The following is a 23,544-nucleotide window of genomic DNA, read 5'->3' as shown; positions in this document are numbered from 1 at the left end:
AAGGAGAGGCTGAAAGGCAAAGACAACCTCAGAAAACATGGATGAAAACTTTAGCCATGCTTTGAGATGGGGAAGAAAACCCGGCAGCCAGGATGAAAAGTACTGTACAGAAAAAAGCTTCATCACTGAAGAAGGCATGAAGACTTGATATTTGGACACGTTCGAAGTCACACAGCTCGTCCCTGATAAAGTCGCCAGCACCCCATCTGCCTTTAGCACTGTGTCATTCCCACCACCTGGTCAGGTTGCAGGTGGGGGTTTGCCTCAGAGTTATGAGAAGTCCCCCTTTTGTGGAAATAGTGAAAAACAGGCCAAGTGATTTGTTTGCTAGGAAATTCATTTGTCAGCATGACTGTGGGCATGAATTGGTGGGATATATTTATTTCGGTTCACAATGTAAGCAGAAAAAAACGAACACAAAATAAAAATAAACCTGCATGATGTCAGAAACATTACATTTGGAAATATATAAAGTAATTAAAATTGGTCCCCCAAATGGGTGTAGTTTACTTAAAAGATAACAGCAAAAAACAAAGCACTCTGCCCAATGGTGAAAATAAATTTTATGTGTTCTTTTGAGGAGATTGAGTAGAATGAGGAATATTGTTAAATAATGTTGTGTTGTGTTGGAGATGCTCAGGAGCACATTAGGATGAGAAGATACTGACCAAAATGAAGAAATAAACTGGAAAATGCCTGTGCCAGTCAGAAGGAGCCTTGGCCTTATTAGATACCAGTATGTCCAAGTTGCAAGTGTGACATATGGAAGTTGACAGATATTTGAATATTTTTTGAGGCCTAATAACTAACTACTCCCAGAATACACTCTAGAAGACTATAATCATCTGTGGAAGCGTATAGAATGATGTTTAATAAGAGTCCTTATGCATCAGTTAAGGGTAATGGTGGCACAACTTGATGAGTGTAACGATATCACTAAGTAGTACACCAGAAAAAGGGCGAATATTATGCAACATGTAATTTTACAATAACAACAGCAACCTCCACTCCCCACCAAAAAAAAAAAAAAAAAAGAAAGAGAGAAAGAGGCTAAAGTTGCTGATATTACTTAGGCACATCCAAATACCTTGTGTGATAAGTTTTGTTGGTTGGAAGGTTCAGGGTAGTGGCTTTGTGGGCCTGTCCAGTCAACTGACTTAAAACTATGTTTAGAGTTGCTATTCCGCTCCCTAGTTCAGTAAGTAATGCCTGGGGTCTTAAAAGCTTGTGAATGGCCATCCAAGATGCAAAAATTGGTCTCTGTTTGCCTGGAGCAGCAGAGTAAGAAGGAGACCCAGGAACTGGAGAAGGAACTGGACTGCAGATCTAAATGTCTCTATGAACTACTGCCTCCCTTACCACGAGACCAGAAGAGCTAGATGGTGCCCAGCTACCATTACTGAACATTTTGATCAAGGAATCAATAGATGAATCCTGACCAAAAGGGGAAAAATTATTGAACAGAATTTCAGATTCTTAAAGAATCCAGATTTGCTGGACCTTTTGAGACTGGAGGAATCCCCAAATCTATCACTCTGAGAAAATCTTAAAGCCATGAACTAAAATTATTCCCTGAAGTCATCTTTAAACTAAACAACAGCTCAACTAAATTAGTCAAGAATGTTTGTCCTGAGCATTGCACTTTTTTAAAAGAATTTTCTATATGAAATCAAATTGACAGCAGTAACTAGTAAATAATAGATGAGGAGTTTAGAAGGTAGTAAGTCTAAGTCAATGGTGGTGAAAAATGTGGGTAGAGGTAGCGAGAATGGTGACACAATAGGAAGAATGTAACCACTGTAATTGAATTGTACATGTCAAAACTGTTGAATGGGTGTACGTTCTGCAGTGTATATTTTCACCAAATTTAAAATTTAAAAAGTGTCCTTATGTGAAGTTTCTTTCTAATGAATTTTTAAGTAAGATATGGTTGATTCCAGTCACTTACAAGATATAAAAACAAAGACTAGAAGAAGACCAAAGCTTGTGCTCCTGCTACATTCCTGTGGAAATTGTCTATCCTGTAATCTACTAATCTTCACCAAATAGAAGTTCAAACATTCATTAACATTCCTCAAGAATTCACAGATAACTCCAGATTTGGATAATTCCAAAGCAAACCAGATGCTTGACTTTCCCTCTAACACACACCCTTGAAAATTGGCCACAAAAAGGAAAGCTTTCCCAAGTAAGTAGAAAGTCTAATGTATGGTCCTTAGCCTAATGCTTCTCAGACTTCAAGGTGCACATTCATCACCTAGAGAGCTTGTTAAAATGCAGGTTTAGCAGACCTAGGGTGGGTGTTGGGGAGTCAGGGTCTCTAACAAGCTGTGCATATGCTAACAATTCTCTGAGGGTACCTTGGAGCCCCAAGTTGCAGTGGCCTCTCCCTCTGAAGGCCAGTAGTAGCACTTGGCTTGTAGCCTGCCCCCCACGTGGTTGTGATTATGTGAGCCCCTGGCTCTATGACATGAGGTCATTTATGTTGGTATCCACTGCGACACCTAATTTTACAGTGGTGCACAAGAAGCCCTGAATGAATGAACAGTGAAGGAATACTCATTCCTCAATCAAGAATGGCAAATTCTGCTGGGTAAAAAGATTTATTTTACAAAAAAAAAAAAAGTTAAATGGACAAAAAAAAAAGATCTCCCTCAATAATCTCTGAAATGCAAAAGGTGTGGCCTAAGTAATTCTCACCTGTAGTTAGCAGTGGTGGCATTTTGGCACAGTTTTAGAAATCACAGTCTGATCTCTAAAGAAGCCATTATCTCAGAATCTAGACTTCTATAGCCCATTGGTTGACACAGACCACCAATATCCTTGTGAAAATATTTGACCACAGGGGGAAAAAAAAAAAGCTAAAGAACATAAAGCATATTTTCTTGTTCTTATTTTTTTCTGGATCCCTTAGCTCTATAGACATTTTTCTTTCATAGTATTTTTCTGAAATATAAGCATTATAATTACAGAATATATGCAATTAATTTGAGGGTCCCCCATCCCAAGTAATTATAATGTGCAAACTGCAAAAAAATAGCCTAAATTTAGTCTTCTAAGTTCAGCATGCTATTAAGTAACAGGATTGACTTGTTTTTCATTTCCAAATGATTATCACTGGCCTCAGGTGGAGGTTGAGTGGCTCGCACCTCCCACACTGTATACTTAGTCTTCAAAGCACAAGGTCCATACTATCTCATTACCTGGGAAGCAGCATTTTGAAAGGAAAACAAATGAAACGGATTGATATGTACTCCATTTTCAGATATTTTAACATACACTTAAAATCACTTATACTTAATTTGTAGAAACAATTTAGAAGGGAAGGACTGTGGCCTCAATAATTGGCAGTGCAGCAAATAAAGAAGGGTCTATGAGCAGGGTTTGCTCATAGATCTGGATGCATGTTAACGTGATGCACTGCTGTATTGACAAAGTTTAAATGAACATTTCTCAATGAAGTGGCTGGTAAAACGGAATGTTGGGGAATGGTGGTAATGGTGTATCACAAAGCATGGCTGTTGATGGCACTGCAGAGGCGTGGGATGCACCCTGGACTAAGGGCAGACCTAACAATGCCCTGGTTTGGTGACTTATCAGTCAAAGACCATGTCTAAAGCGCCTAACTTCTCTGAACTCAGCTTAGGAGTTAAATGTGGGTAATGTCAGCTGTTCTGACTCCTTTAGAGGCTTGCCATATGGATCAGATTAGAAACTGTGTGGATTATTCCAACAACTCATTCAATACACACCAGTTGAGGGTCTACTGAGTAGCAAGTTCAAAGCTAAATGCTATGACTGGCTTAATGCATTAAAAAATCTCTGTCAATAAAAGGCTGGCAGTTTGAGTTCACCCAGAGGCATCTCGGAAGACAGGCCTGGTGCTCTGCTTCTGAAAAATCAGCTATTGAAAACCCTGTCGATCACAGTTCTACTCTGTTGCCATGAGTTGAAGCCTGTTCAAAGGCAACTGGTTTTTGTAGGCGATTGAATTTTCTTGTTAAAGAACAAACTCCTTTTGTTTTAATCGTCATTGAAATCTTCCCTAATATACTTAAGACAATTTCCTACCTTAACACATTGCCATCCAGTCAATTCTGACTCATACCAACCCTACAGGACAGAGTAGAACTGCCCCATAGGGTTTCCAAGGCTATACATATTTACTGAAGCAGACTGCCACATCTTTCTCCCATGGAGTAGCTGGTGGGTTCGAACTATTAACCTTTTTGGTGAGCACCCGAGCACTTAACCACTGTACCACCAGGGCTTCTAAGTACAGTAGAGTAAACGTAAAATATTCTCTGGACCAGTTTGGTAGGTCTTATGCCTCAAAGTGTTGTGTTCGGCATGGAGTCTTGCCTGTCACCCAGAGCTGTGCTTGGGGAAGGTGAAGGTGGGCTGAAGGAACACTTCATCTTATACATTTCCTACTTGAACACCTTGTCCCTCATATCATCAGCTTCTTTGGTGACCAGTCTCATTTCCTCCTGAAAGCAACTCATTAAAAGAAAAAAAAAAACAAAACAATTTTAATGTGCCAGTTTCCTGAATTCTAATTCGTAGGTTTGGCCACAACATTTAGAAGGACACATAAGGCTAATGTGTTATTAAATATCCAAGTGTACACTGAACCCTGCATTTGGGCAAGGTAGAAGTGAAAGAAAGAAGAGGGGTTCCTCCCTTCTTTTAACCAATTTTGTGGTTAAAACTGTTTCCTTCCTTTAATCTGGATGATGGATTTATAGAGAATTTATTATTAGAAATCGGTTTCTGTTCATTTTTTTTCTTTAGCTGTCAAATCCAGAAATCTCTGCACAATAAATAATTCCAACAAAGTCATGAATATTAAGGGAAACATCATTCTTAAAAAATAATGAAATTGGAAAGAAAACTTAAAAATTAAAGTAAAAAGTTTAACTAATGTAAAGTTTAACTGAAATAAGATAGAAAAAAAAGGAAAGAGAAAGTCGTCTAAATCTAATAAGCCACAAAAATTGTCACATGCTGATTAAGTTCTTATTAGCTCTAGTAATTATTGATTACAGGGCTCATAAAACATTTTCCAACTTATGAGAAAGTGCTAATGATAGGGTTTTAAATAAAAGGAACAAATTATATAAAATTTAAAAAAGTCAAAAGAGACAAGTAAATTAACATTTTCATTATGACAATTAAGCCGACAAATTGAAAGCAGCAATAAGACCACCAAAGGATGGTAGGATTTGACTTGAACACACTTAAGAGCTTGGAATTCATTTCTCTATCTAAGCAGTCACAGAGGAAAGCCACTTCAGAGGCTGGAATGTATTTTCCTAGTTGGAGGAAAGGGGCTGGGCCCATGTAAAACATTTAGCCAATGCAGGACATAATCACCAGCACTGAGAGGGGCAAGAGCACGAGGTTCCGATTAAGGATAATAGTAATAAAAGGCGAGAAAAGGACAGGCGCTGCAATGGTCATGATTTAGAAAAACACGGAGAGCCTCTCAACACCAACTGTAACCTGAACTGGGCTGGAGAAAGACCACAAATACTAATAAGGAATATGATTAAAGGTGGGCCTGTGGTTATAAATTGCTTTTTTAATGGTGATGATAGTAGCTGACATAGAGTATAATAAGAAGATGAGAATGTCAGTATCAATTTTTATTAGTGCCATGAACAATACAGTATATTTAAATTAGCTCCATTTATATTAGTAGTTTTGTAAGTGGTTGCTCTAGAAGCAATAAGATGTCCAATGCATTCTAAAAGGAAGAACCAAACAAAGTTGCCAATGTTCTCTTGAAAACAGCCATAATTTTCACACTGGGGAAGCTTGCCTCATTTTCTAAGGTACTCGGGACTCAGGCGCACGCATGTGATTCTGGGTCACAACAGATCTGCTGAATAAATGGAGGACCAACTGTAGGAAATGGATAAAGTTGTACAAAAACACAAAAGACACTGAAGATATGATCTTCCATGTAAACCAGTACTGTATTACCCAGGTTGGTATAGACTGATAATCAGGGTCGAGATATGGGTCATTTTAGCCCATTTAAGCAACAACTTGGGCCCTAGTCGGTATAAACATGGTCAGTCTGCTTAAAATAAGTGTTTCTAAAATTAATGATCAGTTAGTAATTTTTATAAACTGGCTCTTATTAAAGAAAAATAGGTGAATTAATTTTGGTTATGAATTTTTTAGCAATTATCACCAGTTTTCTGAGATAGTCTAGTGACAAAAGAATATAGAATATCTGATTCAAAAAAGACTTTCAGAGAATTAAGAGGATAAGAAACATTATTATTTTTCATTAAAATATACTCTTGGCTCAAACACACACAATAACCACAATAACACACACAATAACACACACAATAACACACACACAATAACCAACTGCTTGAGGCCATGAATAATGAACCATTTCTTTTTATGTCTATTCTGAACAGTCATCTTAATTGTGTGTGAGAGAAAGCATAGCCTGGTGGTTGAAACCCTGGTCCCTGAGTCAGAAGGCTGGATTACTTATAATTGTGTAACCTTGGGTTATTTACATAAACTAATGTCACTTTTTGCTTTTGAAAACTGCAATATGCGAAGTTTCTGCCTCACGAGGTTTCTGTGAGGATTAAATGAGATAATAGAGGGATAAAGAATGCTAAGGAGTGTCTGGGACACAATAAGTCATCAATAAATATTAGGTTTATTATAACTATTGGTGCTAATAAAGTGCTCAAATTGTAATTCTCCAGAAAGATTATACTAAACATTTTTCCCCACAAATTTGTTTCTGCCTGCTAATTCTCTCCTTTTTCTCTATGAATCCTGTATTTCTCCTTAGGCCAAAACACGCTTTTATTCATTCCTTCAAAATTTCCTTTTATTTTTCAAGACACGTGTTTCAAAAGGTCTTCTCTCCCTATGAAGTGTTAGATTCCCTAACACGACTCTGACTGAAAATGCGGTTACATTACCAGATAAGTCTTCATGAGGTGCTGTTTATGAAGCTGACCTTAGGACACCAGGCCCTGGTACTGCACACATTACAAAGTTTGAGAACTTGGTTGCTTTAAGCTTCTCTTGATCATTCCACAGTAAGTGACAAGCTATACATAGAGCCCCCACACTTTAAAAAAGGGGGAGATTAAAAAAAACAAGAATGTAAATGAGCCAGGCAATTCAACACTTTAACCCTGTCCAAAGATGAGAGTATAGTATATACCCTGCTTTTTTTTTTTTTTGTAAAAGTAATTTAGAGTCTGAAGTTCTTAATGATAAACTTCACAATGTACGGAGGGATATGGGTTCCCTGCTCATGAACTGCAACAAACAAGAAAAACAGTGTGCAAATGTGCCCTCAATTCTAACAGATGCATGTCCTGCTGGATAGGTGCCCTCAAGCTCTGGCAGAGTGACTAACATGCAGCAACGAAGTAACTAAGATAGCAGTGTTTCAGGAATCACCAAGCACAGCTGCCTGGAAAAATAACTACATGGATTCTTCTTGCACATATTACAACTTCCAACACACACCAGACATTGTTACTCATCCTCCATTTTTCAAACCTTTCCCTGAGGAATACATCATAGGCTGTTGCTGTTTAGAAAGGTGAATTAAATAATGGATTGGGGACTCCGAGGGAAATGTAAGGCAAGAGCAAACCTAATGGACAGATATGGGTCAATTTGTTCCTGACACAATTTCTCTAGGAAATGTCACCAGTACAGAAAGTGTTTCATCAGCATTTGTTTCTCCTTAAAAATGTACTTATTTTTTACTATACCTCAACACAAATTCTGTGAAAGAAAATCTAATTAGAGTTTCTTTTGCAAACTCTAGTAAGGTGAAATTTTCAGAATATTGCTGAGGTGTAGTCACAGTATCTAAAGTGGAAACGGTTGGACGGCCCCCAAAATTGGTCAGTCATGTTGTCTTCAAATGTCTATGTTTTATTAAAAAAAAAAAAAAAAAAAAGTGCAGTTACCTGATGGAATTATCTGGTTATCTAAAGCAAAAAGTGGAGAATTTTCAGCTTGGGCTACCCATTAATCGGATTTGTGGGTGACTGCTGAGTTTGTCAATTACCACCGACCAGAAACACACCACCTGTGAGGCGTGGGCAGAACATCAGCACGCACCTCAGAAGAAAAGTGGAAAACTGCTCATGTCCACGCGAAACATTGCTTTGCTTCATTGTCAAAATACTAGATCAGTGGTTCTTTTTCTCTGTTTGCTTATAGATGGAGCCTAGTCAACTGTTAGCTTCCTTATAACAAAACAGGGAGCCCTGGTGGCTCAGAAGCTAAAGCTCTCAGCCACTAACTGAAAGATTGGTGGTTCAAGCCCACCAACAGCTCCACGGCAGAAAGATGGGGCGGTCTGCCTCAGTAAGGGTTACGGCCTTGGAGACCCTGTGGGGCCGTTCTACTCTACCCCACAGGGTCACTGTGAGTCAGAATTGGCTCAGTGGCAGCGGGTTTGTTTTTTTATACTAAAACAAGGATTTTGAGGATTGAAAAGTACAAACCATTCTAATAGTTAAGGCCAATCAATATCAGAAAAAGTAATACTGCATGGCAAATCTTACCTGAGCTCCTGGATTAAGGAATTCATCGGCACTGTTGACAAAAGAAAAAAGACACCAATCAGTTTAAAATTTTCAAAATTGTGTGCCCGAAATTTGTTTCCCACCTAGAGATAATGATAAACACATGGTTAGTGCAGACTCCGCTTGGTTCCCACTGGGGGGACTGTGCAGACTCTACTTGGTTCCCACTGGGCGACTGGTCTTTTCTGGTCAGGGCTTTGGAGCACAGAGGCTAGTATTAGAGAGGCCTGCAGCAGGCCGGTTCTGAGCTCAGTGCCATAGGTGCCCGGGGACCTTGAATCAGGGACTGGACTTTCTCAGTACCTGTATTTAGAGATCCACCAAAAGATTACAGGAGCATGAAGGATATGGATTATTCTTAAAATCAATTTACTTTTTAAAGGAAATTATGCAAAAGAACCCCAGGGGTGCATTTTTACTGACATTAAATAAGTATTTCAATAGAATTGGCAAAGCTTTACTATTTACTAAGTGAATATGTCCCAAGTCTTTATTCCACGAACTTCACTCATATAGAAAGGAGAGGCTTCAGCCACATTAACAGCAGCAAACTTTGAGAAATCAGGATTATGTAGAAAGAAGAGCTATGCTTTTTCTGATGGAAATGAGCAGAATTAAAGCAGCTACTGTTTATAAATACCTGCCTACACAAGGCATATTGGGAGGGACAACAGGTGGCGGTAAAGATGACTCGTGCTACACAAGAAACATCAGTTGTTTCATTTCTAGAAAAACATCTTGGCTCTGTTAAGGTTTCGTATGTGTCTACCAAAATAATTTGAAATCCAAAAGGAGTTACAAATTAAAAGACTCTAATTTTTAAAGCATGCTAGAATAATTTGCTTTAAAAAGTCAAAACAGAAGATTCAAGTAATCCAAACACAGTCCTAAACCCGTTGCGGCCCAGTCAATTTCTACTCGGTGATCCTCCAGGACAGAATAGAACTGCCCCACAGGGTTTCCTAGGAGCGGCTGGTGGATTTGAACTGCCGACCTTTTAGCAGCTGAGCTCTTAACCACCTAGGCTCCAAATACAGCCCTAGCATGCCGGTATTTACCATAAGCTTGATCCTAAATAAGGACACAAATTGTTTTTCTTAAACTTGTATTCTGCTGACAAGTTTGCTGCATAAGAATCTAACATTTAGAAACACTGTAATCCACATACTGGGGCACGTGGCACAGTATCTTTAAAGGCAACTTCAACTAAAACTGGAACAGAATTCAGTGGAACACTTCTGTTTGGGTAGAAAAGGATCTCATTTCTTGTACAGCATTACTCTGCATTTTGGTTACCATGGCTAGTGCTAACCATGGTAACATTTTAACAGAAAAAATAAAATCATCCTTGAATTTATTAAAAAATGTGGATATCCTGGACTTCCCTCAAACAGGAACTATCTACCTTGACTGGCTGTAGAGAAACAGCTCACAAAGGCACTCCATTTGACTAGCCACTTTCAACTGCAAATCTCAAAGCTCTTTCCAATGGCTGCACAGTTGCTGCCCTGACTCAGCTCTCCCCCAGCAAGGCCACTCTGAGAAGGGTAGGTGGGGTGGGGACCAGCTGTCCAGAGTGTTTCCAGAGGCTGTGATGAACCTACGGTTTTCCACTTAGAATTAAGGGTCACAAAAATATAGCTAATTATAATAAAAGTTATTTTCCTTAAGGGGTGTTCTTGCCAGTCAGTCCTGTTTTCCAGATGTTCAGCTCATCAAGGGTCTGTTTATATTTCAATATTACATTACCATCTGCTGGTTACAAAAAGAGAGGGATAATCGACAAGTTAAACCTTTCAAACGTTGCTTCGCAGAGCTGCCGGAAATTCCCAGCAGGGACAGTCAAAACACAAACACAATCATTTTACCTGAACTGAGTTTAGCCTGGAAAGGTAACATAAAAATCAAAACCGGCTCTGGCCATAAACTAACAACTTTTTTGTTCTTCCGCCATTAAAGGTCACTCCAATATTTCGAAGGTCTCCACAAAGCAGTCTCTCCTTGTTGACGCTTATGCTGTGTGGCATGATGTTCAAAACTACTTGTGACTGCATTTTGAAAAAAATAGCATCATACATCACTGTGGGCTTTGTTGAGTCCTTAACTCCTGGTTCATGACCGCTGGCCTCTCAATGCCAACGGCCTGTGCCCTAGCTTGATGCAAAAGGAAGCCCTGTGGAAGTTCTAATCCTCCTGACTGCACATCAAGGACTAAGCACTGGGACTCGCAAACTTCATGGTATGGTGGGCACAGCGTCACGCAACCTACTGGCTAACTCACCCTTGGTTCCTTTAGCACGGGTACGAAGCGTTTTATCTTCAGCCTCCGCGTCCATCTGTAATATTAACACAAAGTCTTGAGGTCATTCCTTCGACATTGACCGAAACACAAAAACTTGTAATTAGTACTTCTGAAGGTCATTATGAGAAACAGAGTACCCTTCCGTGCTCTTGAACTGCATTTTGGCTCCATGAGGATATATCTGAGCCTGCCCTCAAACACCACTAGTCGTGGATATACATCTATAGATGCTGGAAACCAGAAAGAATCCCTATAAGAGGGCAGATGTCCTCAAACACAAGTGTTTGTTAGTGATTCAAACACTCCTGGTATGACAAAGATAGAAAACAAAGGATTGTCTGGTTAACAGTGGTTTTGAAGCAGACAAAACCTCAAATGCCAAAACCGAAGATTTCAGAGTAATTTACTGAAACCTGATTCTTCCCCATTTCTAGGTCTTTTCTGATGCATATCTCTTTCTAAGTCAGGGGAAAAAAAAATCTGTACCTAAAAAGCAACATGAAGCCAATCTTCCGAAATGTCCCCAGAAAATACCACTTGAAATTTTGGTCATACATGACATACATTTACTTCCAAAATTCCAGAGTAAATACTAGTTGTAATGATCCAACTGTCCAGTTGTGCTGTGGAAGAAAGGCCTAGTGATCTGCTTTCATAAGATTATAGCCCCCCCCCCCAAAAAAAAACACCCTATGGAGCAGTTCTACCCTGTAACACATGGGGTTGCGGTGAGTCAGAATCAACTCAATGGCAATGGATTATAATTGTCCAAATGTATACAGAAAGTGAAACTGAGTAATGTGTGTGTCAGTATCGAGTTCCCTAAAACATCATTACTAAATATTTTAAATGTATGCAAATTATCAACCAGATGTGATCATTTTAAAAGACCTTTGTTTTTGTCCAGAGGAAGGGTGACTCTCAAATGAGAGTCCACTGCACTGGAATCCTCCATAGTCAATTAGTTTAATTCACAACCACAAAAAAAAAGCAGAAGAAATTCTTTAATGTAAATAAGTTGTTTTGCCTGCTGACAATCAGAGGCAAGCTGAAGGCTGTCTTCACGGCTGCCACCCTTAAAGCCTGCGGCTGGCACGGCTGTGGTGTGGCTGCAGTGGATGGAAACGTGCCTCTGCTCTCGGAGGCTGGGTTGTGATTGAAGGCACTGACCTGCCGTAGACTTATAATAGGGGAGCAGGTGTGGCAATGATGGACTTTAATTTCCTTTAATAAACCTTTTATGTGCCACACTTTTACTGCCATTCGATGCTCTCCAAGGTCCTGCACATAATAGGTTCATTACTTTTGATTACTATAGTCTATTGAGACAAACAACTCCAGGACACACTATATATTATGTTCAGTTAAACCAATATAGACTATTTATCCATTGTGCATTTTTTCACCTGCAACACTACAGACAAAATTAACAACAGCTCTCGTAAGCTAAAACTATTAAAACTACCAGTACTCTTTTGTCATCATTTCATAATAAATACCACATCAATCATTGAACTGTTTTTTTTTTTTAAATCAGCATACAAAAGTGTTCACTGCTTTGCTGAACAGCAGTTACTTTAGTCTAAATAAGATGGTTCATTGTTATGAATATTTTAAAACTACACAATAAGAGAAAACCATAAAAACAGGTGATTTTTTTCCGTCAATTTTCCTTTTTTTTTTAACACCAGATGAATTTATGACAGATGTGAAATCACCTAGGATTAGAATGGCTGGGTTTACTCAGGATAGTGGGCACTGTATTGTGAAATCCTCCTCCCGTGAGTATCTCTGTTGCATATAAAGTGGCTCAACCCAGGCAAGCTCTCCTCCATGTGCTAACCAAATCACTAGATTAAGGGAGATCAGTAGCATGTGAGGGTTAAAACGATAAAAACCATCCACTCTTTCTGAGAAAGTTACTCCCATGGGTGAGCATCGACACAACAGGAGTCTAACGCTATTCTGCCACACAGAGGTGATTAACTCTCCCCAACCACTCTCAATAATTCCCCAAAAGGCAAGGGAAGATGGAACTCCATGAGTTTCTTTACCAAAACTAAAACACGGACTGCACAGGGTGCCCGGAGGTAAATATAAAAGTTTCAAAAATACTTAAATCAACCTTCTTGACAGCAACTTTAAACCTAATTCTGTTTTACAATTCAGTCATCTAAGAGTCTGACCGTTCTGTCATCATCCCATGCAGTCGCCTCCCCATTAAAGTCATTGAAAGGAAGGCGTAAATATTCATAGACCTTCACTTGATTGTGCTTGGAATGCTGGCTCATAATCATATTTTGTTGAGCTATTGTCCTTTTATTGGTGTAGCATATATATCTTATATAAAAATCTAGAAAACTGATAACTCACTCATAAAACTAAACTTTTCAAATTTAACTTGTGGACAAAGTTGTAGGAGTTAAATGGATCAAAACCATAAAATACAACACACCTATTTCACCTTTCTCCCTCACACCTGAAGAGTTTCTTGTCATGTCTTCTGGCTTGTTGGGGAATAAGAATATCAGAAACCTAAAGCACAGGTGCTTTTGGTGGGGGTGAGGATGGTTTTGATGTTGATGAAATGGTACTTCCTCCTCATGGAGCTTAATTCAAAACTAAGGCTTCATCCTCTAGGACCTTGCATATGGGAATAGAGATTTCTAAGTAGCCTTCCTTTGGATTATTCTCATGGACTTTAATAAATTTCCAATGGGCACCCTTAATTTTGTAAAATTAAACCTCATATTCCATGGGAACATTGTCTGGGTAAATGTTCATTAAAGTTGGAAAGAGGTTTTTACCTCAGTGCCTGTGTTAAGACCCCAGAGGAGAGAGAGAAAAAAAAAAATTATCATCCTTTCAAATTCTTCTGGAATTGTGGAAGAGACACATCATTAGGGTACGATTCAGGAAACTGATCTAAATGACATATGCTGCAATCTTAAAAATTATATTTTTCTTTGGGAACTTTTGTCTTTTCCTTTGGAAAAGAGACTTGAAAATTTTTACCGTTTCGACTTCACCAACTACTGACAACTCTGAAATTAATTTTGTAAAAACTTAAGAAGTCATTTCTTTCCTCAAAGCAAATATTTGATTTCTAACTAGTTGTCTTTCTGAGGTTTCTTGGGAACTTTAGAGAACTCATTCCATTGCTTATGTGTAGCAACAACACAAAATAAGTTATGTCTGAGGTTTCTCTAGTAGGTTCCTCCTGGCTTTGGCAATCTCAGTAGGGATAAAAATATTTAAGGTAAACTTTATACTGTCATTTTTCCTGATCTGAAACTACATGAAGAAAAGTTAATTTTAACATATAAATATAGATATGTATAATATTTTTATAGAAAGGGAGGATGTCTTAGTTATTCAGTGCTGCTATAACAGAAATACCAAAAGTGAATGGCTTTAACAAACGGAAATTTTTTTTCTCACGGTTTAAAAGGCTAGAAGTCCGAATTCAGGGTCCTGGCTCTAGGAGAAGGCTTTCTCTCTCTGTTGGCTCTGGAGGAAAGTCTTTGTCTCTTTGAACTTGTGCTCCTAAGTGATCTTCATGTGGTTTGGCATCTTTCTTCCCCCTTCTCTTCATTGCTGCACCTCCCCCACCTCCACTCATCTTGGTACTGGAAGAGTGGAGTGCTTCTCTAACAGATACCTAAAATGTGGAAGTGGTTTTGGAATTGGGTAATGGGTAGAGGTTGGAACAGTTTTAAGGTACTTTTTACTAGTAGAAACCTAGATTGACTTGAAGAGACTGTTGGTAGAATTATGAATGTCAAAGGCAAGTCTCTGAGGACTCAGAAGGAGGTGAGGAGAGCTATATAAAAAAAGTCTCTATCGTCTTAGAGAATACATACAGCACCAGCAACACAATGTTGCCAGATGTGGACGTTAAATGTGCTTCTGGTGAGGCTTTAAAAGAAAATGATGAAGATGTGATTGGACAATGAAGGAAGGGTGGTGCTTTTTATGCAGTGGTAAATAACTTATCTGAATTATGTTCAAATGTTCAGTGGAAAGTAGAAGTTGCAAGTTTTGAACTTGGATAACTGGCTGATGAGATTTCTAAGCAAGATCTTAAAGGGGCCACATGGTTTCTCTTTGCTACTTACAGTAAGTAAAATATGAGAGGAAAGAGTTGGACTTAAAAATGAACTGTGCAAAATGAAAAGAAAGCTTAAAAATGTTGAAAATTCTGTTTTACAAACTAAGGATGTGTGTCCTAGAATGTTCACCAAGGACATGACTACACAATCGTTTGTTACAGAGATTAAGTCTGTGACAAATGGTTCTTACCAACTACAACAGCAGAAAACTCATCAGCTGAGACTGAAGGGGACAGATGAAGAACAAAAGGAAAGAACAGATAGCCTCTTGAAATTCTGCTGGCAGGAAACAGGCCAAAGGAGTTACATCTGTTGTCCACCAATAAATCGGAGACCAGCAAAACTGTTGGAAGGAGTACGGGAAGCAGAGCCTTCTCGCTTTCAAAGGGTGGGGCCACAGTCACTTGGATCTCAAAGGGTGGTGCTACAGCCTCCTATGTTTCAAAGATTCTTCGCCAACTCAGTTCCAGAGTATGGAGCTGCTGTTAAGGTGTGCTGGGAGATGGTGTCTCCACCCAAAGCTGAGGGGTTGGGGCTGCTATGCCCAAGGGGCAGAAGAACAGGGACTGCCAGGGCTGAGGGGGGTGGGGGTCGCCACTCAGATGGACTAAGGGAATGGGGACACATAAAGACAACGGAGCAGAGTTGCCATCCCAGAGGGCCTAGAAGGTTGAGGTAAATTCCAGGGCTGAGTGGCATCCATCAAGAATACAGTGGGTGTGGCAAACCCAAGAGTCTGGAGAGTAAGATGACTGCCTAGATGGTCTCAGAGAAGAGAGAATTATTTTCAAGACTTGAATGCTAACGTAAATTTTTCTGTTGGGTTTTGGACTTGCTTGTTGGCTGTTATCTCTTCTTTCCCTCCGATTTTTCCCATTTGTAGAGGAAATGTCTACCTTGTGCTTGTTTCATTATTGTAACCTGGAAACAGATAACTTGTATTCTAGATTTCACAGGATAGAAAACACCTAAAGTCTCACCCATATTTGATTTAGAAGATGAGATTTTGGACTTGCGGTTGATTTAAGAATTTTGGGATTATGTAATGGGTTGAATTTGTTTTGCATGTGGCTAGGACGTGAATTTTGGGGGGCCAAAGGGTAGAATGATATGGATTGAATTGTGTCTCCAAAAACTATGTGTTATAAATCCTAACCTCTGTGCCTGTGGTTATAATCCCATTTGGGAATGGGTTATTTTGTTATGTTAATGAGTCACGATTAGTGTAGGGCGTATCTTAAGTCAATTCATTTTGAGATATAAAAGAGATTAAATAAATGAGTGAAGAGAGAGTGTGGTTAGACACACAGAGATCTCCAAGGTACCAGGAAGCAGAAACTGAAGAGACAAGGATCTTCCTCCAGAGCCGACAGAAAGAGAAAGCCTTCTTCTTGAACTGGAGCTCTAAATTCAGACTTCTAGCCTCCTAAACTGTGAGAAAATAAATTCGTTAGTTCAAGTCATCCACTTGTGGTATTTCTGCTATCGCAGCGCTAGATAGGTAAGGCAGGGGGAAAGTGATTCTTGCTCAATACCTGATTCATAATAAGACTATGAAGAAAACTTTTTAAAAGGCTTCATGGCCCAGTTCTCTGGGGAGAGAAACAAATATGAGGCAAAATCTCAAGACGGAAAGAAATTTACAGAATAAAGTAGCAAAAAAATAAATAAATAAAACTTGGAGGAAGGACATGCAAGAACCAACAATGACAATAAACAAACATAGAGTGAAGAAGGAAAATGACCACAAAATAAAATTCTACTATTAAATTGAATTTAGAAAGCTCTCATTTAACTTCTTTATATACTTACAAGGAGTCCCAGGGTGGTGCAGTTAACAAGCTCAGCTGCTAACCAAAATGTTGGAGGTTCCAGTGCTCCTGGAGGCACCCCAGAAGAAAGGCCTGGCAATCTACTTCTGAAAATCAGCCATTGAAAACCCTATGGAGTGCAGTTCTATTCTGAGACACATGGTGTTGCCATGAGCTGGAGCTGACTCAATGGTATTTTTTTTTAAATATATACTTACAAACCTATAGACAGTAGTTAGAAAAAATGTTCAGGTTTATGAAGTGATTTCAGAGTTACTTGCAGCTGGCTCTCTTATTTTATGGATGCTTACATCGGGTGGACAATGAAGAGATCTCACATCCCTATCACTCTAGAACACATAGCTGTTCCCTTCACGTGGTGGCTGAAAAGGAGGTCCTGGGATGCTGGCTTTTGGGAGGGAGAGAGTCAGGAGCAGGACATAAAAAAATAAATTCAGTTTTGCTCCTATTCATACAAGGAAATTACTGGTATGTGAGGAGATTTAGTTCCCTTTGATTTTTTCACCCAAAATTCTATTTTAACCTAACAATTCTTTCCAAGCAAACAGCTAATCACTTTTTAAAGCTGGCTAAAACAACCCCCTTGGTAATGGTGACCTTTTGTTTTCTTCCTTCAACAGAACCCTGGACAATGACTATATCAGTATGAATTTACATGATATATTTAAAAGTAATCTTGAGCTTCTTAATATTTGTAGAAAAAGAGTGATCACAATATTTTGAGAGCACTTTCTCAAGATCCTTCTATGATGACTGTTAGTACTGTCTAGTTGTATACAGTCTCATGTGGATAAACACTTTCAATCTGAAAAGTCCTTCACATACACTCAACTTGTAATACGTCCCCTTCTAACAGGATTGAGCTTCTAACAGGAGGTGGTTTTGTGTTGTGTGTCACATTGCTCTGACAAGGTGTCGTTTTCAATCCTGGGAAACTTTGGCAAGGGCAGAAGGAGCTTCTGTGGCTGCCAGGAAGAAGCCTGGATCCCCCGCCACGAGGAGCGCTTTATGCTCACTGGATGCTTCCTTTTCAAAAATCAATTTTTAAAAAGGATGATAAAGAAATCTCAGGAAGTTGGAAAGGTTAATCCCAGAACAACTAGACAACGAGATGGTGCCAGTACTTTGGTGTGAATGTAGTCAGGTTGAAGAACAAAGACTTCTACATTGGTTGCCCTTTCTTTTGCTGATTCTGGCATCATTTTGTTTTAAAGAAAACTTTGGATCAGCCCCAAACAGGACGATACATGTTTACCTGATACACAGAGGACAGATACGGGGAAAATGAGCAGTGATAAAAGGAATAGATTGCATATGGAGAACAATGCCAAGACAGAAAGTTTAAGTATATTTTTTCTCTCTTTTTGTTCTTCCGGTTTTCATTTTATACATTTATTAATTACACAGGAAGAATAAGAGCCCATATGCAGAAAATATTTACAATGTTCTAAACTTTTCATCTTTTATTCAGGAGTCAGAGTAGACTTGACAGCAATGATTGATTTCAGGAGTCTCTGGGTGGTGCAAGCTTGACACTAACCAAAAGATCAGCAGTTTGAATCCACCATCCACTCCTTGGAAACCCTATGGGGCAGTTCTACTCTGTCATGTAGGGAAGCTATGAGTCAGAATTGACTGGAAGGCAGTGAGTTTGTGTTTTGGGATTTTTTTTGGGGTGCCACAAATGGTTAAGTGGTTGACTCCTAACCAAAATGTTGGCAGTTCAAATCTACCCAGAGATGCCTTGCAAAAAAGGCCTGGCAACCTACTTCTGAAAGATCATAGCCATTGAAAACCCTGTGAAGCACAGTTCTGCTCTGAAACACATGTGGTCACCCTAAGTCGGAATTGACTCAATAGCAAATTTTTCTTTTCTTTTTTTAATCCTTGATTGCAACTCTCTGTTCTCACATGTTTCTTATTGTACTGTCCTCGACTCTGTATAGGAAAGCTGAAGAATCAAATGATGTGCACGCTTTGGATTAATGACACCTTTCCTTGTCTCCCCTAATCCCTCCTGTACCACAGAACATTCAAACACCAAACCTAAAGGAGGAAGTAGATTCTGTTGGCTACCAGATTAAACCCAACTCTCTGGCTCTTCCTCAGGGCTAAGGTCACACACATTTCCCAAAGATGAGGTGTTTGTCAAAGGGGATCTTCTATAGTCACTTGGAAATACACTGTAAGAAACCTTAGACCTGAGACGAGCTTGGGTGGCTTAATGATGAGGATGATATACGCCGATCCTTACTTCTGATTTCTGAGTTGTCACTCTGTTGCATACTTCATCCTACAACTTTGCACAACTGGCAGTGCTGATATAAACCAAAGCCATATGTTTGTGTCCTTTTGCCAAATGACTCCAGCAAATAGTTCTATTATTCCCTTAGGTAAACAACGTGTGCCAAGGATTTCTATTAGTTGCCATGCTGCGGCGTCAGAGTACAGCTTGGTGACACAGGGACAAACGCCAGCTTTATGTTTTAGGAGAGCCTTTTTTTTTTTTTTTTTTTTTTTTAACATGTCCTGTTTAAAGATAACTCAGGGCATGTAACACTGTAAAAGGATCTTTAATTTTTTCCTTGCTGATATTTTGAGATATATTTGTGGCAAAATACATAAATGTTAGAAAATAAGCTCCATTGTGTGCAGATAAATTATCTTAAAGGGACTTTACCCAAGAAACAGTCATGTCCTCACCTTTCAGCATTTACTGTAGAAATCATCTATTGTGTTTTTAAAATATACCACGTATTTTCTCTTAATCCTTTACTAAACTTATTTCTAATACTGACAAATTCCAGTTGGATTTTAAAACGATTTTAACACTAAATCTTTCTTTAACTGTAAACATGTGTGAGCAAACAACACACACCGATCACTATGCAAAGGGGTATGTAGACTCGGAGGACCCCACGTGTTTAATATTTTTAAATGTGCATTTATTTGGCTCTGCTTCTGACAAATATCACAATTCTAAATTCAGCACTAATGATAAATTTCTTTCAAAGCAAATCCACAGACATAAGGCGTTGCTGTAGCGGAAGATTTTATATAAATGCTTTGACTGAATTCATTTTTCAAAATATTCTACTTTTCAATAAAAATGTTACCTTACCTTTCTCTTTTTCGAGGTAACTTGTGTGCCAACTTGGTTTCTCGTGCTTTGACAGGCTGACTAAATGTCTTTGTCTGCTTTAACAAGAAATTCTGAAATTCATTCTATTAAGATAAAAAAAAGTTTAAAAAGAGGAAAGTGCATGAGGAAGAACCAACGTAGAAGGGCATGAACAAACACAGACGTGAGCAGTAATGCGCTGACGCTTTTACCTGTGACGGGGCTGGACTGTACTGAGACAGTATTGAAAATGTTATACTACGTATTAATGAGGAAAATACTTCCACAGTTTTTAAGGTAAGCCAGCTTTGTTTTCATCTTTATTGCAGAACTACATTGTTTTCCATTTAGTTAGGGAAATTGGGTGAGAGGGACCCTCTATTATCATTATTACTTTTGGCCACTAAAATAAAAACTTTTGACAGGACTTGGAGTGTGCTATCCTCAAGAAGTCAAAAAAGACATATTCAAAATGTATTCTTTTCTTATTTAGGGTGCTTTTTAGTGAAGCCATCAAAAAATGCTACTAATCATTTTTGCCAATGTTTTAACAGGACTTCTATGGAAACAGTTTACTCTTTGTTTACTTTTCCTTCAGTCATGATACATAGAGCTTCATCACCTCAATTCGGCCTCAGGGGATGAGCACAGAGTCAGTTTTCAGGCCATTTGGCACTTGAGAGAAAACTCTAAAATTCAGTGTAGTACCCTCAACATACTAAACCCTCTAGAGAGGAGCTATTTATACAAATACCATATATATCAGTGCACATTTCACATGCTTATAGTTGGCAGTGCTGGACTTAAAAAAAAAAAAAAAAGGCACCAACCTTCCTTGCAGAAAGAGCCCCCACCAGCTTTGAGCTACCCTTTGCAAGATGTGATGGTGCTCAGCTTTGTAAACATGGAGTTCCGTCTGACTCATAGGCTTGGGCCGGACACGAAGCGGGTGCTTCTTCAACTCGAGTCAGCAACTGTAGCTCCTGGGGAGAAACGGGGACAAGACTCTCTCAAGTGATAGAAGAGATCACTGCACGTAACGTAAACACTGGAAACCAGCACAGGAGCTTGGCAAGTCTTAATTTGTGTTTGATTGCAACCAGAAAAAAAAAGGAAGGGAGCTTTCTCTCCATTTTTTTTTTTTTTTTTTTTTTGCCTATTCTACTTCGACCTCAGTTCAGAAAGAGTTCTGAAGCTTTCCACCTGCCTGTTCCCTTTGTTTGCCATCTACTAACCTAAAACAAAAGATCCCAGAAAACAGGCAGTCTGGGGAACAATGCTGTTTCTAAATTCTAAAGGTAATGGCTTTTTGTCTAATACCCTATCGTGTTATGTATTTATTAGCAATACATTTTCCATTCATTTTCTCAAAGATTGCCAATAAAGAACCAAATCACATAAGGGAGTTGCTGTAAACCCTCTGAGTTCCCGAATGTCAACTCATTAGCATCCGAATAAGCACACAGCGGCACATCATCTGCACAGTTGCAATTTTTTACTACTTTTAATAGCGTTTCTCAAAGGGCTCATTTTCAACTTTTTTCAGTGGTTAGTTGGTTCTCTGGGGAAAAGTAGCTTCCTGACGCTCACAGCTTCCACTCAACGACCCGGCCATTTGTTGTCAGATCATCAGCCCTCTGCCCTAACCCCATCTGCTGTCTCTCCCCTCCCTGGGGAGGAGAGTTAAGGCGGCACAGCTGAGATCTATTTAGGAAAGTACACGAGGTCACCAACAAAATATAACTTCAGAAATATGATTTGACACCTAAGGGCTCCTGAAGTTAAAGTACTCCAAACACAAATGGGAAGTACCGACCCTGCCCGCTTCCATAGGTATCCCACTAAGAACTATACCCACACGACTTTCTGGAAGCACACCCTTGGCAGAACGAAAAGGAATCTTCCAGAGATGGGTTCTCTCCACTCCCTGAATAAGTACTGTGATATCAAGGAAAGACCTTTAACACTCCACTTTTACTAACAGCCATACCTTAATCTATTTTTGCTGATCTCAAAACTTAAGAACTTATAGAATTATTCATGAAAAAAAAGTTTTGAAAATGGTTAACCAAAGACTTGGAATCTTGACCGATGTCACAGAACTTGTGACAGAGTTAGTTCTACCAGGATGAATACTTTTGCACTAAAGCTATGTTTTTATGACATAGTGATCTTAAAAGATAAAACTATATGAGAAAACCATAATGCTGGTAACCTTATGGGTTACACAGTTCTTAAATGTGTACTCTAATTATTACACGGTGTTATGTGTTAAATGGACTCATTGTGAAGATCTCTATTTGTCTGCTTCATTATCTGCCAGTAAAAGGGACTTGTGGTGCTCATGAGTGGAGTACCCACTTCTGGAAAAGAAGTTTCTTTGAATCTATGAAACAAATCTGTTATTTAAAAAAAAAAAAAAAAAACAGCATAGCAGATTATATTTTATCAGGTGCAGTGAATGGCCTGATGTGACATAATACATACATCAAGTGTATCCCAAAGCATAGAAGCACATTTGTAGCTATTTACTTATCTACTTACGGTTCAAAAGAACTCAGTGTTAAAAAAAATCCTCCAAGTTCAACTCAAAGTGAAAAATTTGGTGTAAAGGCAAATGATTTTAAAATAAGATGTTGATACCACATGCGGCCCTATAAACACAGCTCAGATGAGCTAACCACCACCACCACCACCACGTCTGGAGCCCGACTGCTCTCTCTGTCAGGATGAAAACGCAATGTCAATACAAGCCCAAGAGACCACTCTTAGATTCAGTGTCTTAACAAGGAAATAAAAACATAACAATTCCAACATATTTACCTCAGCATTTCTATCCCCTGAGGCTCGGGCTTCACAACTTCTAACAGTTATAATCTCTTAATCCAGGTTCTAGCTGTAATATCTTGACTGTTCATCAATCGCCCATTAGGTGAAATGATGGAAAAGGGGGACTACCTTTGCCCGGTTTATTTTTTGAATGGTAATGTTAAGTCCTTTACAGCCTAAGATTCTAGATTTACGTTTATATTTAACTGGTATGATAATTTAAGGTAAAGCCAAAATTTGTGTAAAGCTTGATGACATCTTTGGCTGGAAAGACAAACGGACTCTTCAGTTTTCCATTTACCATGTTGGTTCATTAAATTTCTAAAGAAAATTTAAACTCCCAATTCTGAAGTTCGTATCAATGATATATAGAATTAGCAGCCAGAGATTATATATTTAGAAATCCCCACCCCATAATGGATACATAAAAATCATGCCAGCCTATGGCCCCTCATCTCGATATCCTTGAGGATGCTTTCTTCTGTACAGCTCCCCAGGTTGATACCAGGGAAGACACTTCTTTGGCTAGAGCAAATGAAGTGAAGTAGGGAGTTTCATTTATGCAATTTTAGACTACATGTCTAAAAAACACAACTCATTGCCATCAAGTCGATTCCAACTCATAGCGACCCTATAGGACAGAGTAGAGCTGCCCCATAGGGTTTCCAAGGAGCGGCTAGTGGATTCAAACTGCCAATCTAAATAGTCTAAAACTATTTAAATATATATATATATATACACACACACA

General features: G+C 38.9%; 1 protein-coding gene across 1 annotated transcript in view; it reads right to left on the bottom strand.

Annotated features, from left to right (window-relative positions):
• LOC126062349 (suppression of tumorigenicity 18 protein) overlaps window positions 1-20,944 on the bottom strand; it is a 119,402-nt gene extending 98,458 nt beyond the window's left edge. The window contains exons 1-4 of the mRNA XM_049859831.1: window positions 20,798-20,944; window positions 19,968-20,071; window positions 10,882-10,936; window positions 8,580-8,610 (exon numbers count right to left, since the gene is read on the bottom strand). Coding sequence (XP_049715788.1) covers window positions 8,580-8,610; window positions 10,882-10,936 — 86 coding nt within the window. The 5' untranslated portion in view covers window positions 19,968-20,071; window positions 20,798-20,944. The remainder of the gene's footprint in view (window positions 1-8,579; window positions 8,611-10,881; window positions 10,937-19,967; window positions 20,072-20,797) is intronic.
• Between the last annotated feature and the right edge of the window lie 2,600 nt (window positions 20,945-23,544).

The sequence above is a fragment of the Elephas maximus genome, chromosome 19 (assembly GCF_024166365.1).
Source record: "Elephas maximus indicus isolate mEleMax1 chromosome 19, mEleMax1 primary haplotype, whole genome shotgun sequence".
In the NCBI taxonomy this organism is placed as follows: Eukaryota; Metazoa; Chordata; class Mammalia; order Proboscidea; family Elephantidae; genus Elephas; species Elephas maximus.
Note: the sequence above shows the minus strand (reverse complement) of the source record. Positions and strands in the feature narration are given on the sequence as shown.